This window comes from Protopterus annectens, chromosome 6.part0, assembly GCF_019279795.1.
Source record: "Protopterus annectens isolate FY-2018-M chromosome 6.part0, PAN1.0, whole genome shotgun sequence".
Lineage (NCBI taxonomy): Eukaryota > Metazoa > Chordata > Ceratodontiformes > Protopteridae > Protopterus > Protopterus annectens.
In genome coordinates, this window is record NC_056737.1 from 381,427,174 (window position 1) to 381,444,502 (window position 17,329).

A 17,329-nucleotide genomic window follows, 5' to 3' on the forward strand; every position below is an offset into this window, starting at 1 on the left:
TGTACATAATAAAGCTGCTTGAACAGAACCCACAAAGTATCGTCTATTGTATCCTGACTAGACGAGCGACAGGCTGATTTATCAGCCTAATAACCTGGGTTAAGTGGGGAATCCAGCTTTGCTCAGTGGACATCTGCAAAAGCTCTAGAAGTCAGACCAGAAGGGTAGAAGGTCAACCATGAAAAATTTCAAATTGATAAGTAATACTATACATCATTTGTTTTACAAACCTGCTGAATGACATTTCAAATATGTTTTTTTTTCATTCCAAACAGCATTTAACCAAATAAGCCTTGAAGAATAACTTGCGATCTCTTTAAGGTAGCAATGTAAACATGTTGCAATTTTTTTCTCTTTTATGAAGCTTAACTACAGTTTTAACTTTTTTTATGTTTCATTATTTGATTGTAATTTTCAGCATAATTCTTCTTACATTCGCCTCCACCCTCAATTTATTTTAGTTATTTTTATTCTGAATTAGTTAGCTGGGGTACACCACTGATCCCACTGGACCTATTTCAATCGCAGCCAGGAGAAAATACAATAGATAAATTAAAATAAAATTGCTATTTTTGCTCCTGCAATGGCGCCATATACTGTTCTCCTAACCAAGATCACAACCCAGCCACTTAACTTCTCATTCTTTTTATCTATTCAGCTTACTGAAGTTAGTTGACCATGTAAGGTCAGCAACAGTTTAAGCCAGAGGGCCTGATTACCCCACATCAAGAAATGCAGCCACTCCGTAAATGAAACTGTACAACCAATACAATGGCAACTGCTTGAACAATATCATAGGTATCACTCTCATTTTTCTGAGGCAATAATCACATCCCACAACAGTGGAGCAAAATAATAATGCACTTCTCCTACCAGATTCCATTGTTAAGTTTGTGCTTTCTTGCTTCTTACACATAAAATATCACACACCTTCAGTTTTATCAGCACTGACTTTTAGTCTAGCAAAATGGCAAAAGTCTGTTTCTCATACATTACCTCACAGGTTGGACGGTTGCTTAAACCTTGCACTGTGTATTTAAAACCATAAATATAGCAGAAATACTGCGTGTAAATGAACATTTCACATTCTCTAACTATACATCTCTGTATATGATAGCTGTAAATGCTGACAATGTTTTTTCATGACTTAGTATGACACCCAAAGCCGGTCCTTTATTTAACCATTAAATCACTATTTATCATGCCAACCTTAAATGAAATGCCCTGCCAAACATGAAGCACTTACGTTTTTTTTCTCCTCTTCAGCTGCTGACTTGACATTAATTTACAGAAACATGTTGGGCAATGATTATTTCTGGTTGTTTCTGACAAATGCTTCTTTGATGTTTTCTTTATAAAATCAATTAAAACACAAACATTCTGAATGCTACATCACTAAGTGGTATCATTACTTCAGTCAGATAAGCAACAAAAATAAAATGCAAAGGGGAGTGGAAGCAGAGCTGTTTGAATGTTCCACGGTGACTGGGTGAGAACGAGCATACAATGAATAAACAGTTTGCCTTCAAATATAAGGGTTGTAATTGTTTCAAAATATACTAAATATGTAAACAGTGTCTAAAAGTAGGTAGTGCAGTAAAACACAAAAGTTCATTCCTTGTGCACAAATGCATGCTACTGGATTTCTTACATACCATAAACTCTCAAAGCTGAAGGAGCAGAAAACCAGTTTAATTCTTGACTTTCTCTGGAAAGGTCTTCATCTCTCAACTTGAGGAAAACAAAAACAAGTCAGAATAAACAGAAAACTTCATCTGTTAACAGCATACATTGAGGAAAACATTTACTTACCTCTAACAAGTCATCCAAAAAGCTGCATGCTAAAATATCCTGGATTTTTATTTTGCCTAAAAAACAGTAAAACACAAACACAGATATTAAGATAAGAGACATGTGTTCTCAATTACAGATAAGATCAACATTGGAAACTACAGATTATTCGTTCTTCGTTATCACTTAAAGCAATATACATGCAGCAGTGACCAGAGTACCATTTAGGACAGATCAAATATCACCTACAAATTCAAGGGCAATGGTAACTGCTACAGGCCAAATAACATTGCATTGTATACAATACTGTGCTCTGCTGCCAACACACATAGCAGCTGCAAGGATGCAAGGACTAGACATTTACATGGATATATATACATTAGTACAATATGCTACTGGAGTCACTTAAACTGAGATGTCCATGTATACTGCCATTTGTTGTTCTAACCTACAACAATCTGGGATTCACATCTTTCTACATAATGCTTCTACTGAGCAATAAAGAACACTACTTAAACCACTGACCATTTAAATTCACCAAGAAAAGAGCAAATAGACCACAGAAAAGGTACAAAAAGCACAGTAAAATTTGAAAACTTAACAGTGGTAAATGATCTATTTTCAACATATGCATGTTTTCTGACAGCAAGCAAGCACATAAATACATAAATGAGAGAGAGAGCATCTCAGATTTAAATAAGTACACTGTGGAAAGTAAGATAAAAATGTAGTAGAGGATTAACACAGAGAAAACTAGGTGGGATACAAAAGTGCTACTAAGGTTGATAAGTTTTCAACATTTGGAGAGAATTTTTAACTGTTTCAGAAAATTAGTTGTACACATTCTGTTTATATGTGCAACAGAGGGTGTGGGTCCTAAAAGTTACAGGACTAAAAGCTAAGCAGCCAGGATTAGTCACAGAAAAATAGGGTGGCTGGCATCTGGGCATCAGAACAGCAAGTACGTCTGGAGTGCTACAGAAGTATAAACAAAACAGCCAGGAGAGAATACACTCTTGACTTCTAAGGAGACTATACACTGGGCGGAATGGGAGCAAGTCTTTAGATTGGAGAAGTGGAACTAATTTAGAATAATGTTAATCAAACATCTGTGAAGTACATGAAATGCCACAACTGCTCTCCAAAATCAGGAAAAACACACTTCTGATATTAAGCACCTTTCAATGCAGTTATGCTCTTGTCTTGCACTACAGCATTAACAGAACCCAATGCAGAACAGCATTCAAAACATTTTCACAGCTTTAAAAGCTGTAATAAACTTCACTGTAACACATAAAACAAAAGTGTGTGTGCTTTTAAAGCCATTCAGTCAAAAAAAAGAATCTTAGCTTGTCTGCTGCATGTGTGGCAGCACTAAGTGATTTATGGCTTTCAAAGTGGTAAACCACTTTGCAGCCCTACATTTTTTCTATAACTAGCAGTACACCAGTGCTGCTAAAGCTCCATGTATTACAAATAATTAGGATTATGTCTCTTTGACCATGTAATTCACTTGCTATATGTTCTTGACATTAACATTAACATTCACTTCACTTGCTCTCAAGGTGATTTTCTTGACAACAATGTCTCATACATATCCATCCACAACCCCTTTTAACAAGTCTTTTATGAATGGAAAAGTACAGTTTTGTACCTACCATAAATGTAGATGTCCGATAGACATGCAACTGCAGTCATAACATGTGGGTTGTCCTGCCTCAGGCAGCCCTCGGTCGGCCGGATTCCAAAGTCTGGGTCCGACGTCGGCTGATGTCGCATTTCTCTCCGACGTCAGGGCGGCTGGAGTACATAAGCATCAGTCTACGCCATTTTCTTCAGTGTTTCTTGCCCCAGATGCCAGGTGCCCTCCAAGGAAGGCTGTAATCAAATTAGAAGACAAAAACAGGATTCCAAACAATAAATGAGCAATAAAACAAATACACCATAACAGATATCCCCAGCTAAGAGAAACAGGGATAGGAGTGGACCCTAGGCATAGAGGGGTATGGAGGGAGGGAAAATCCGACTGCAGTTGCATGTCTATCGGACATCTACATTTATGGTAGGTACAAAACTGTACTATGTCCTTCAAGAATGCAACTGCAGTCATAGCATGTGGGTAGAATACCATAGCTTAGCTGGGGGAGGAGGAATGCTCTAGGGAAAAGATGGTGTGGCAATCAAACCCTTCAGGACTGCCGAAGCAAAGCCTGCTCTGGATCTGGAGTATAGAGGGAGATTGTAGTGTTTGGAGAATGTATGCACGGAGCTCCATGTAGCAGCTTCTAGAATGTCCTTGGTAGGCACCCCTCTTAAGAATTCTGTAGAGGTGGCTGTAGCTCTAGTGGAATGTGGTCTGACATTGGCTGGAACAGTCTTTCCATGAAAGGAGTAACAGAATCTGATGCAATGTCCAATCCATTTAGAAATAGTCTGTTTTGAAATTGCTTTTCCTTGGACTGCAGGGGCGTAAGCTACAAAAAGTTGTTCAGACTTCCTACTGGCCTTGGTTCTGTCCAGGTAGTATCGAAGTTGTCTGTGAATGTCCAAGGTATGCAACAGTCTTTCCCCCCTATTCTCAGGATTGGGGAAGAAGGCAGGCAGATGAATGGCTTGATTTAAAGAAACCCTAGATACCACCTTTGGCATAAAAGTAGGGTTGGTCCTTAATGAAACCCTGTCTTTGTGAAAAATAATAAAGGGTGGTATTGCCATTAGGGCCTGTAACTCTGAAACTCTTCTTGCTGAGGTAATTGCCAACAGGAAAGCTGTCTTCCATGAGAGAAATTGCAGATCAACTGAAGCTGCTGGCTCAAATGGAGGTAGAGTAAGTTTTTCTAGGACAAAATTGAGGTCCCAGGCTGGCACTGGGGCCTTTCTTGGTGGCTTAATGTTCTTGATTCCCCTGAGGAATTGCCTTAGTAAAGGGTGAGAAAAAATAGGAGGATCAGTGTTGTATCTAGCTGAAATAGCAGATGCATGTATCTTTATAGAAGAATATGAGAGGCCGTTCTTTAACATATCTGCCAAATATTCCAAGATGAGTGGGATGTTCAACAATGATGCATCATGCCCCTTGCTGGTATTCCAATTGCTGAATCTTTTCCATTTTGCTAAGTAAACCTTTCTGGTGGATGGTCTTCGAGCCTCTGTTAGTATCCTCTGAACTTCCTTGGAGAGAGATAAGCTGAATTTATTTATGGGATCTCCCAGGCTGTTAGCTGCAGTGTCTGAAGATTTGGATGCAGTGTTTCGAAATTGTGTTGAGTCAAAAGTAGAGGCCACTGGGGAAGGGCCCACCTCCTGGTGTGACATATGTTCCGTAGTAGTGGGTACCAGTGTTGTCTTGGCCAGTCCGGAGCTATTATGATTCCCTTGGGTTTCTCTGCTTTGATCTTTAGTAATACTGAGGTCATCAGTGGCAGAGGTGGGAATGCATAGATTGCTAGGTAGTTCCAGTTGAATGAGAGGGCATCTATTTTCCAAGCTTTTGGATGGTATGTCCTTGTGCAGAATTTTGGTAGAAGATGGTTGAGGTGAGAGGCAAATAGGTCCACTTCTGGCTTGCCCCATGTCGAAGTGAGTTGTCTGAAGGCCTTCGGATGTAACCTCCACTCGTGTGGATCTGTGAAATTCCTGCTTAGGCTGTCCGCCAACACATTGTCTTTTCCTGGAACAAACTGGGATTGTAACTGGATGTTTAGGCTCAGTGATTTCTCCCAAAGCTGCATTGTCAGTCTGCAAAGGGGGTAAGAGTGGATGCCCCCTTGCTTGTTTATGTACCACATCACAGTGGTGTTGTCTGTCCGTATCAGTAAATGGCCTTGCTGGAGTTGGTGTTGAAAGGCCTCGATGGCATGCATTACTGCCAGCATTTCCTACAGATTTCTTGCATTGGCCGGGAATCAAACCCGGGTCAACTGCTTGGAAGGCAGCTATGCTCACCACTATACCACCAATGCTATTATGAGAAAGGTGTTTAATGCGGACAAGTCCAGTATTGGTCTCCATTGAGATTCTTTTCTTGGAACAAGGAACAGTCTTGAGTAAAACCCCTGGTCCTGTTCTTGTTGTGGAACTCTTTCTATTGCTTTCATCCGAGTCAACAGAGTGATTTGCTTGATAGCCTCTGCCCTCTGATTTTGTGGCAGGTTTGGCATGCCTTGTTTTCTTGGTAAGGTATGAAAATGAAACCTGTACCCTCGGTCTATAATGTCCAAAATCCATTTGTCCTTTGTCAGTCTGTGCCAGTTTTCTGCAAACAGAGATAACTTCCCGCCCAGGGGAGCTTCTAGTTGTTCCCTGGTAGGCGGTAGTAGAGGAAAGTCATTGAGATTGTGGTTGTGGGGCAGGTGAAACCCCTGCGTCACTTCTTTGGTTTCCTGGCTGCCATTGTCGTCCCCTGTAAGGGCCTCTGTATTGGCCTCTTCCTCGGCCACGTCTGTTCTTACCCCTTTGAAACTTTTCTGGATTAGGAAAGGACCAGTTTTTTGAAGGCCAATTCCTACTGAATCTGGGGGGTTGAACCTGGAGGAAATCTTTCACTGTCTGAATTGATTTTGCTTTTTCTTCTATGGTCTTTAACACATCCTTAGCATTTGCACCAAAAAGTTTGTTCTTTTCCAAAGGTGCATCCAGAAGTTTTGCTTTCTTTTGCTGGCTGCCTTAGCCCTAGTGTAGGCCTTAATAGACATGGCCATAGGGGGCCTGGCAGCTCCACGTGCCGGAGTGACCTTGTCTACTGCAATGGTCTCGGGCATTTCCTCGGTTTCGGTATCCGGAGGAAAATCTATAACTGGCGTTGGAGTAATGTCTGGAATCGGAGTCGTCGGTAATGCGGTGTCTTCGGTTCGGAGCGGTGGAGAGACCGTCTCAGAGGGAACCGGAGCACTCGCGCTAGGTTTTGGCGTGGAGTCGGTAGTAGACGCGGGCCGAGGATGTCGGTCCCAGTCTTTTTGCTTTTTGGGAGTTTGCAATGTCGGGAGATCTGACGGCATGGTGTAAGCAAAATTATCGCCGAAAAAGTCTTCAGTGAACTCCGCCCGGCGCCTGAGAGTGCGCTTTTTGAAGCGAGCACAGGCTACACAGGCCGAGATGTCGTGGTCTGGGCCCAGGCAAGGGAGACAGTAAGAGTGGAAATCCTTATGAGGTATTTGTTTACCACAAGAAAGACAATTGTTAACTTTTTCAGTAATTTCTGACAGCGGCTGAGGCAAGAAAAGGTCCCCAACGGGGTACTTAGCTTTTTGATGACTTCGGTATCGTAGAATACAGGAGCTGACCGACCGGCACTTGCGAACCGCTTCTGCTTCGGGCACCGCGCGGCAAGAAAGACTGAAGAAAATGGCGTCGACTGATGCTTATGTACTCCAGCCGCCCTGACGTCGGAGAGAAATGCGACATCAGCCGACGTCGGACCCAGACTTTGGAATCCGGCCGACCGAGGGCTGCCTGAGGCAGGACAACCCACATGTTATGACTGCAGTTGCATTCTTGAAGGACATCCTTATCATAACCTTTCTTTAATCTGGATGCCATAAAAGGTTATTTCCAGAAGTTAACATAAATGATGTCCCACTTGGCCAACAGAGAGGAACTTATTAAAATAACAAAACGTAATATATAAACAAGACAAAACTACAACACCTTGATAGTGCTATTCTAAGTCAGGGGTTATGGAGGAGATAGCCTGTTTGATCATTAACTGATTTACAAAAGTGTGAGAAGGACCAAGAAATGTGAAGATTTTTCTACAATGATGACTATATATTTGAAAAGAGGTAGCACTGGAATAACACATTCCACTGGTATTCAGGCAGCAAAAGTAAGGAAGATATAATTGTGCATATAACTTAAAATAACAGTAGATGTTTGAGTGCTTTCACTGCTGTACTCAATGTTTGGATATTTCTGGTACAGGATGAGTGATTTCTGGCTGGAGTCACAGAGGTGAGCATCCTTTTCCCTTAATGCAGTGTGGACTGTCCCTCCCTCTCTCTCTCTCTGAAGTCAACACATACTTGTATAAAGGGGGGCAACTGCTTGTATCATCTTCGTCTCTTTCTTGCCTTCACCAGAGGTTGGGGCTAAAGATGTCCATGAAATGGATTCTCCTATAATACTAATGCCCTGTTAGGGTTAATACAAATGTATCCCTCCCTGGAAGCCTGGGCAAAAAGGTACAGACGTGAAAATGATAACAAAAAAAAAAAGGCAGGAATGGAAGGAAGGGTTCATAGGTACCTCACACCCCAGCCTGAAATTACTCCTGTGGCAAGACAGAAGGGATGGAAGGAGGAATACAAGAACTGTAAGAGTGACTAGTCTAATATTTTCTATTACGGTGAGTTAACTACATGGTTGTAGTATGTTCTTTATGTGGTTCACTGATGCAGTCATAATGTCACAAAGCTGCCCCCATACATATTGGACACTAGTCATCAGGCAGAGAAAGGCTGTAAAATGCCTCAAGGGACACTATAGGCAAACCCTGCCCTGACATCAATATCTGGCCTGTAGTGCTTTGACAATGTGTGGACTGATGACCCAGTGGTAACCCTCTTGGGTTATAGCAGTGGTTATATCTAGAAAGGTGCACTCTGGTCAGACTACAAACAGCCTTGTCATGGTACTTGTGGCATAAATCAATGCAATGAGATAGCCATTTGGATATAGTTTACTTAGAATCTAATCACACCTCCCTTGCTGCAGCAACTGGGAGAAGCAGTTGGTTAGTTTTTCCTAATCTCGTTGGTTTTGTCTAAGTAAAATCTTAACTGCCTGTGCATGCACAAGGAGTGTAAAATTCTCTCTCTCCTGTTTTGAGGATCTGAAAAAAAAAAAAAAAAAACAGACAGGAAAAATAACAGTCTGGTTTAAACAATCCTCTGTCATTATCTTTGGTATGAAGGAAAGATTAGTCAGTATGATCAAGCTGTCCTTGTGAAACTACAAAAGGGATTCTTTACATATAAGTTCTTGGAGTTATGAGAATTTTCTGTTTGAAGTAATGTCCAGTAGCAGGAGAAGTGATCCAACATTCAAATGTGTGGTAGTTGCAGGCTCAAAAGGGGGTAAGGTTAGCTTCTCGAGGAAAAGTTGCAAGCTGGTGCCCTCTTTTTCTTGGAGGTCTGAGGTAGAGGATGGCCTCCAGAAATTGTTTGGCTGGAGGTCTTGAGGCTGGCTAGATGGGGGTACACAGGTAGGCAGAAATGGCTGACAAGTGCCTTTTGACAGAAGTGCATGCCAACCATGAAGAAAATGACTCAGATATCAATATTTCAGAATGAAGGTAACCTACTGTGGTTCCTTCTTTGGAACAGCAAGAAAAAAGTTTCTGTTTACCTAAGTAGACATCTTAGTACTGAGCATCCTGTCTTCCCTCATGATTTTAAATACATTTTCAGATTAAAGCTGTCAAAAGAGTAGGAGTTGTCAAATCCCCAAAGATGCTAACCCGAGTGTGGACAGGTCTGGGTTTGTCATGGACCCATTCAGCTGTGTTATGAAGTTTATCCACTGGGACTGTACCTCTGGCTTCTCCTTTATCCTTTTATCCAAGCAAAGCACAGGAAAGAACTGATTTGACTGAGGTCAGACTTGACTTGGGAATGTTTAGGGAGACCACTAGCTTGAAAAAACAATCTACAGCAATGCTAAGGGACCACTGTATCTCCTTCCTTGACTAAGCCTGGATGAAACAATTGCCCAGGTAAGGATAAATTTGACTTCCATTGTTTCTGTAATGAACAGTTATTACAGCAAGGCATTTTCTAATGATACTGGGTGCAGTTGTTTTATCTCCTTTACATTATTCAAAACTTCCATTACAGTCGGTTGGGATTTTGATTTCCATTTTCTGGTAAGTGCTTACTTGGTAGTCAGTACCATTAAACAGTAAAGTCTTACTGTGTCTAAGCAATTCAGATCCTACATCCCACCTAAAAAGACTAATTTCCTTAGTTATACACTCCCAACATTTATGACAAAGTACTCAGTACAGAATTTTTGAAGTCTGCCAACTCATTACACTCCCAAAAAACATGTTCCCAATTAACGCTTTCCTGTCACACCAGCATTTGCTATCTACTTGAGAAAAATTTCTCTGAAGTCTGCTAGGGATATAAAAAACACCTATGCAATCACATCCAAGCAAAAATCCTAAACCTTCTGAACTTTGTTGTATGCAAGGGACCCACAGAGATGCCCTCCCATTATTCCTTTGTAAAATGCCTTTCAAGTTTCTTTCTGATCTTTTCTAACTTCCTCTAATTGATCGTTATAGTTATCGTGTAATATTTTGCATGTCCAATTAATTATCCCATTTTATAACTGTAGTTTCTGTTCTACACTCAACTAAAAACAGCACGAGAGCTGGTATTTCACATAGCACTCCCTTCTCCTTTTCTCTTTGCATATACTACATCAATCCATGGTAGGGAAGGCTGTCTCTAACTTGCAAAAATCAAAACTTCTGCTTGTCCTCATTCTACTATATTACCTTTCTCTTTCTCTAGTTATTTGTTCCCAAGACCCTGGTTCCTTTACTAATTTTCTCCAGTATTTTCCAAACCCTTCTTGCTTATATTTTATACCCCTACTTGCAATCATACCTATTGGTAAAATTTTCTTTCTCCATTCCTATATTGACTTAGTTCTTAGAATACTTTTTGCAACTTTAGGAATATAATATTCCATACGGTTGTGGATGTATCCAAAGTCCTATTCTTGCCTTATTCCTCAAACCCTACTCTATCATCATCCCTTTCTACTTTGATTTGTAACCTTCTGTTTGTGTTATGGATATGAGCCTTAATGGCACAGTTCTAAAGTATCCCTTACAATCAGGTAATTGTAAAACACTTTGTTCTACGGGGAAAATAAACTTATCCCACTTAACTATTTCTATATTCCCCTCCCAAATAAATTCCTGCTATTCTTTATTATTTATGGTCCATAACTTCTCCTCTGGTTGATAAAAATATGCCAAACTTGCACAAATAATGAAAGAGATTAAATACATTTTCACTGCCTGTATCTTATTATACATGACTATAATCAAGAGCTTACTTTTGTATTATCTTTTAAGTCTCTTCCCACATATCCTTAATTGACATAATTAAATTATTTTTAAGCCATATACCTCAACACTTCATCTTATCATGGCCCCATAAATAGAGGTATTACTGACCCATTTCATGCGTGGTACATGGTTTACTACTGTAGCCTTTGTTTTATCTTCATTAACTTTATATCTCGAAAAGACCTGAAATGGTCTCAAACACCAAAATGTTCTTTTCTGGATTTTTAAAATACAAAATATTATCACATGCAAGCCATTTATATCCTTGAATTTGTGTATCCCTTATTTTTTGGCAGTGGCTCAAAATTCAAAGCAAATAACGTGGAATGAGGACACACTTGTCTTGTTCCTGTTCAAACACAGCTTGCTGGAGAAGAGCTCTCCCACTTTAATTTTTGACTCCAACCTTTCATACAGCCTCATAATTAGCCCTATTGTTCTGTCAGGAAATGCACATGCTATCATTGCTCAGATTATAAAAAACAATCTGACCCTTCCCTGACAATAAACCTTTAGTACTACAAATCTTTCATTATTGCTTTTTTCTCTTTCATCACCACTGGAGACCGTCTAGCAATCAGTATTATTGCACTCATTTTCTTTTTCCCCTAATATTCTTCTGAATGTCCACACCAAAACCTGTCCCTGTCAAATTCACATGCTCATTTCCATCCAAATTTGTCTCCTGCAACCTATACTTCTGAATATAATTCAATATTCTTTGTTTTTCATCTGTACCAGTAAGGTAATTTACATTCCATGATAATATGGGCAAAGTATTCTACTCTCACCTATTTTGCATGACAGCTTTTTTGAATGTGTATTTCCAAGTTTTTAGCTTACATGCACTAACTAATACTTGGCAGGCTGATCTCTTACATAATTGCTTCTTCTCGTCTCCATTTGGAGCTATCTTATATTTTTCAAGGCATTTTGCACCAATACAAATACTCAAACAAAAGCTAAGTAGATTTTCATTACCCCAGTCCTCTTTCAACTTGCAACAAACTCACAAAACTATGTACATTTCCAAAAATTAAAATTTACTTCTCAAGATAAGAGCAACTGTCCCAAACTGACAGCTGCACACACAGGTATTAACAATTCTAAAAAAATAAGTTATGTACTCACCATAACATTCCATCTGTATTGTCTATCTTCATATATCCTTTACCTTTGGGTTACGGTTCTGACCCTCAAAACCAGCTCAGCCATTGCATAGTTAGCATCAGCCAAAAACTCTCAAACTAAGACTTTACCCACAATACCCCTTCTCCATATTACCTCAGATTGACTTTGCAGGTACAGAGCAAGACAAAGAAATTTGTAAAGAGGCCATGTCCAAGATCAAACCTGATAAAGTTACTAGGATAAGAGTCCAATCCTCCAGAAAGTCCATAGGAGGAGGAAGGAGGGTGGGGTGCAAAGGATAAATGAAGATCAACAACACAGATGGAACATTATGGTGAGTACATAACTTCTTTATCTGATCTTGTCAATCTTCATTTATCCTTCACAGTCCCCAGCTACTTTAGGTTCTGGGTGGCCTTATGGAAGAGCATTCCTGAGAACAATAAGTCAAAAGATGCTCTTCCCCTGGAGACCATATCCAATTTGTAATGAGTAATAAAGGTATGCGGAGTAGCCTAGGTAGCTGTTGTGCATATTTCATCTATGGAAGCCTTGGAATGGAAAACAGCAGACGTGGGTATTGATCTAGTGGAGTGCTCTTTCACTGGTGTTTGTAACTTGAGAGTCTTTTTATTGTATACGAAAGTAATACAGTCTCTTAGCCATTTTGATGAGGTAACTTTTGAAACAGATTTACACAGAGATGGACCGGAGAAAGATACAAATAACTGGTCCAATTTTCTAGATTCTTTAGTTCTGCTAATGCAGAAATGTAATTGTCTGTGAACATCCAAGCAAATGCAAGCAATATTCACCTTTGTTGGAAAAATTAGGAAAGAAAACGGTTAAGTCAATGGTTTGATTAATATTAGTCTCTGAGACCACCTTAGGAAGAAAGGATGGGTTGGTTCTCAGTAGAACCCTATTCTTATGAAAATCCAAATAAAGGGGTTTTGAAGATAAAGTCTGTATCTCAGAAATTCTTCTAATGAAAGTAATGGTTATCAGAAAAATAGTTTTCCATGAAAGAAACTTTAAGTGATATGTAGCAGCCGGTTCAAAGGGAGGAAGCACTAAGGACTGCAAAACCAAGGTCAGATCTCAAAAAGCAAGATGGTCTTTAAAAGGAGGTTTCAATCACAAAGCCTCTTTCATAAACACTTTACATAATAATCTATGTGAAATCAGTGAATGGTCTTCAAAGCCATTGTGAAAATTGGAAATAGCAGCTAGTTGGACCTTAATAATGGAAGCAGAAGTTCCTTGATCAAAAAGTATTGCTAGAAACTCCAAAACTTTTTCAGCTGGTGCAGAACAGGGGTTAAGACCATTATTGTACACCCAAACATTAAATCTTTTCCACTTGCTTAGGTACAGTTTCCTGCTGGAAAATCTATGGGAAGCTAGTAGAATTTTTTGGACTTGAGAAGATAATGTTTTCTACCTGGCAACTAGTGGAATTGGATGGGCCAAGCTGTAAGCTTGAGGTTCTGAAAATCAGGGTTCACCAGTCCATGCGGATGAGGCAGAAGATCCGGAACTGGGTCAAGAATCCATGAATGGTGAACTAGATGAGGCCACAGAAAGGGGAACCAGACCTGTTGAGGCCAGAAGGGTGCAATGAGGAACACCTTGCTTCTCAACCTGTTGTCTTTCCTTAAGAAGAGGGGAATCAGAGGGAAGGCAGAAAGCCATAGAGAAGACCGGGGGGCAATCGTGAAGGTCACCGTCTCGTGGGGACTCTTTGCGAGGGGGAATTAGGTTAAAATTGCTGCTGCACTTGTTGTTTTGGGGTGATGCATCTGCTCAATCTGTCCGTTATCATGTTAGAGCTTCCCGGGATGTGAGTTGCTATGAGAAAGCAGTTGGAGGATATCGCCCATTGCCACACTCTGAGAGCCACCTCGACACAGGGGCTAAGATTTGGTTCCTCCCTGTTTGCTGATGTACCAGACTACTGACACGTTGTCTGACTGAACTGCAATTGTTCCTAGTGGAAGGACAGATTGGAAGGCTTGCAATGCTAACAACACTGCCCTCAGTTCTAGAATGCTGATATGCAGGTTGGCCTCTATTGAGGACCAAGTGCCTTGGACTGTTCGTCCCAGATAATGTCCTCCACACCCCATATGGGAGGTGTCCATGGTCACTATGGCCTTGGGTTGAGGTGGGACTAAGAGGTGTCCTAAAAGAACTTCCTCAGATTCCATCCAACAGGATAGGTCTTTCTTGCATAGACTGATTAGAATTGGGTACGTCATTGGATGGCTTAGGATGGACCATTGTGATGCTAGAAGCCATTGTAGTAGCCCCATGTGAAATCTTGCTAGGGGAACTAAGGTGAAGGTCGCTGCCATGGAACCCAAAGCTCAAAGGACTAGAGGTGCAGGAGCCTTGTCGTCTGAAAGAATAGCCTGTACTTGGGATTTTATTTTCTGTTCCCTGTAAAGAGTGAGGGAAGCTACACAAGAGATGTTGTTCAGGCGAGCACCTATGAAGTTTTGATCTTGAGTGGGATTCAGGTGAGATTTTGAGTGATTCACGGTAATGCCCAGATGGGCAAACAGGTGTAGGATGAAATCTGTTGCCTGAAGCAGTAAATGCCTGGTGGGAGCAGTGATGAGCCAGTTGTCTAGATAAGGAAATAACCAGAATCCATGCAGTCTCAACTGAGCTGCTACTGCTGCCAAACATTTGGTGAACAAAGTGGGAGCTGTGCTGAGGCCAAAGGGCAGTGCTCAGAACTGAAAATGGCTGGCTCCTAACCAAAAGAGGTGGAACCTTCTGGAGCATTTGTCCATTTTTATGTGGTAATACGTGTCCTGAAGGTCTATACAGCACATCCAATCATTTTCCTCTAGAAAGGGAAGTATAGACTGCACCATGACCATCAGGAATTCTGCTTGCTGAACAAACATGTTCAGAATGCTGAGATCTAATATTGGTCTCAACTCCCCTGTCTTTTTTGGCACTAAAAAGAACCCTGAGTAAAATCCGGATCCTATCCGGTCTGGTGGTACTTCTTGGATGACTCTTTTTTCTAGCAGCTTTTGAATCTCTAGAGCTGCTTGGTACCTCTGACTGGGTAGAACATCGGGGAGTTTTCATTTTGATTCTGGATAGAGAGTGACGGGAATATGGTAACCTCTGGCAATAATCCTTTGCACCCAGGCATCTGAAGTTATTTGTTGCCAGGCTTTTGAGTTCAGTGAAAATCTCCCCCCAACTACTTCCAGAGGTAAGCAATCGTACCTCTTTTCAGGACTGCTGATAGGATTGTCCACAGAAAGAATCTATGGAACTCTGATTTTGCGGGCCACCTCTACCGCGGGGTCAGTGTTTTCCATTGGATCTCCACCTTCTGCCCCACTGGGAGCTGCCACCATGTGTGCCCTGAAAAGGCCCCTGGGACTTTTTGAACCACATCTTTTCGCTCCTCTGATTCCTAAAGTAGGACCGTTGGAGAACTGAAAAAAGTATGCCCACTGCAGCTACGGTCTTTCCATCTTTCTCACACATGGACAGAGTTTTCTTGACTTTGGGGCTGAATAAGGAAGATCCATCAAAAGGAGGACTGATGAAGGAAGAAATAAAGGGCTCTTCAAACTCACACAAGTGCATCCAGCAGCCTATGGCAATTCCTGAACCCGCAGCTCTGGTCATCCCTTCAGCTGCATGAGCAATGAGCTTCATGGACAAGTTGGAAATAGACTCCAGGATGGCTAGCTGGGTGGCCACTTTATCCTGGACCTCCTCAAACACAGCTCTTGCACAGGTATCTGGCAACTCCTTGAACAGATCCCTCTGGAGCCTAGTGAAATGTGCCATAAAGTTCAAAGACCTTAACGCAAAGGTCTGGATTCTTGATTAAGGGGATGAACAGTGGAACTTTCTTCAGCTAGTTCATTCATGGTGGCCGCCACCACTACCACAGCATCTACTGCTAACCCTTTTTCCCTAATGCTGGTGGCCATCTGCAGCAGATAGTATTTTGTCAGGTCTCTGGGGAATTGGCTCTACAGAATCAGGGGCCTTCCAAGGCCACTGCGCAATCAATTTAATAATATTGTCAGGCAGGAGAGGTCACCCACGAAGTAGATGGGTGAGCGCCAAAAGCCTGCAAGTACACAGACTCCTCAGAGGTACAGTCTTTGACCTTCCAGTTACCCCACTGTTTTAGAATCTCTAGAATGTCTCTGAAGGAGATGTCTTCCAGGGTGACCAGGGGGTGCCCTTCCCATCAGTGTGTTCTCTGACTGACTCCTCGGGGGAATCTATGTGTTTCATCTTACACAACTTCTTCCGGGGTGGCTCCTCAGTAGGAATTTCTAAGAAGGACTTGGAAGAAGAGGGGTCCTGTGCAGGGATAGCTTGCAGGTTTTTTCGCCCGCTGTCCAGACATGGAGGTTGGTGGAATACTAAAGCAACCACATGTACAGGTACACAAGACAACACCAGACAATCCAACAGAATTTATTGTAACGAAAAAATTCTGCATGTGTAAGAAAAAATACAAATCTCTCTCTCTAGCACCTCGGACAAATGCCTTTAACGGAGTATAAAATCACATTCCATAATGCATGTATTTATACAAAAAAATTATATAAAACAATTACATAATTATAACACCCACTTCGAATTAAGCTCCCTGTTTAAAACTTTTGGGAACAGGGTATCAAATTTCAGAATAAAAATTGCTTCCTTTTGAAGTAGCTTACTTTTTAAACACATACCTGGAACAATTTTAACTTTTTCTATAACAGTGCCTTTTAAATTTTTGCCATCACTACCATGACATATCTTAAAATGTAGTCCCAAAGGACTTTCTAACTTTTGATTTTTAATATTTCTAAGATGTTCTAAATATCTAACATGAAGACTCTGTTTTGTTTCCCCTATATAAAAACAAATTACATTCACATTTTAAGAACATAGATAACTCTTTCTGTATTTCAACTATATACATCACAGGGAGAATATCTTTGTCCATTAATACAATCAAAAAAAAAAAGGAATAGTAAAATTGCATACTGAGCAATGTCCACAAGATTTCAAACCAAACTCATGTATATACTTTCTAGGCACTTCTAATGGGGGTACAAACTGAGCATGAACCAGTATGTCTAATACTTTTACCCCGTCTATAAGAGATAATGGGTTTTTGGGGTAAAAGTTCCCCTAAGAACTTGTCCTGCAACAAGAAATCCAATAAAACATAATTATTTCTAATAGTTTTTCCGAAAAGACATTGTATGTAGTCACGAAAAAATTTTCTCCACATTTAATCACTTACATTTCTGTCTGGTTTGCCATTATATTTATTAG

At 40.8% G+C, this 17,329-nt stretch overlaps 1 protein-coding gene and 1 non-coding gene across 3 annotated transcripts in view; both read right to left on the bottom strand.

The window, feature by feature from the left end:
• PPP2R3C (protein phosphatase 2 regulatory subunit B''gamma) overlaps nucleotides 1–17,329 on the bottom strand; it is a 912,006-nt gene that overhangs the window by 341,818 nt on the left and 552,859 nt on the right. For both annotated transcript variants that reach the window (XM_044074122.1, XM_044074123.1), the window contains 2 exons: nucleotides 1,813–1,868; nucleotides 1,656–1,731 (listed from right to left, as the gene is read on the bottom strand). In XM_044074122.1, coding sequence (XP_043930057.1) covers nucleotides 1,656–1,731; nucleotides 1,813–1,868 — 132 coding nt within the window. The remainder of the gene's footprint in view (nucleotides 1–1,655; nucleotides 1,732–1,812; nucleotides 1,869–17,329) is intronic.
• Nucleotides 5,682–5,753, bottom strand: TRNAG-UCC. The gene has a single exon. It is a non-coding gene; the product is annotated as a tRNA-Gly (tRNA).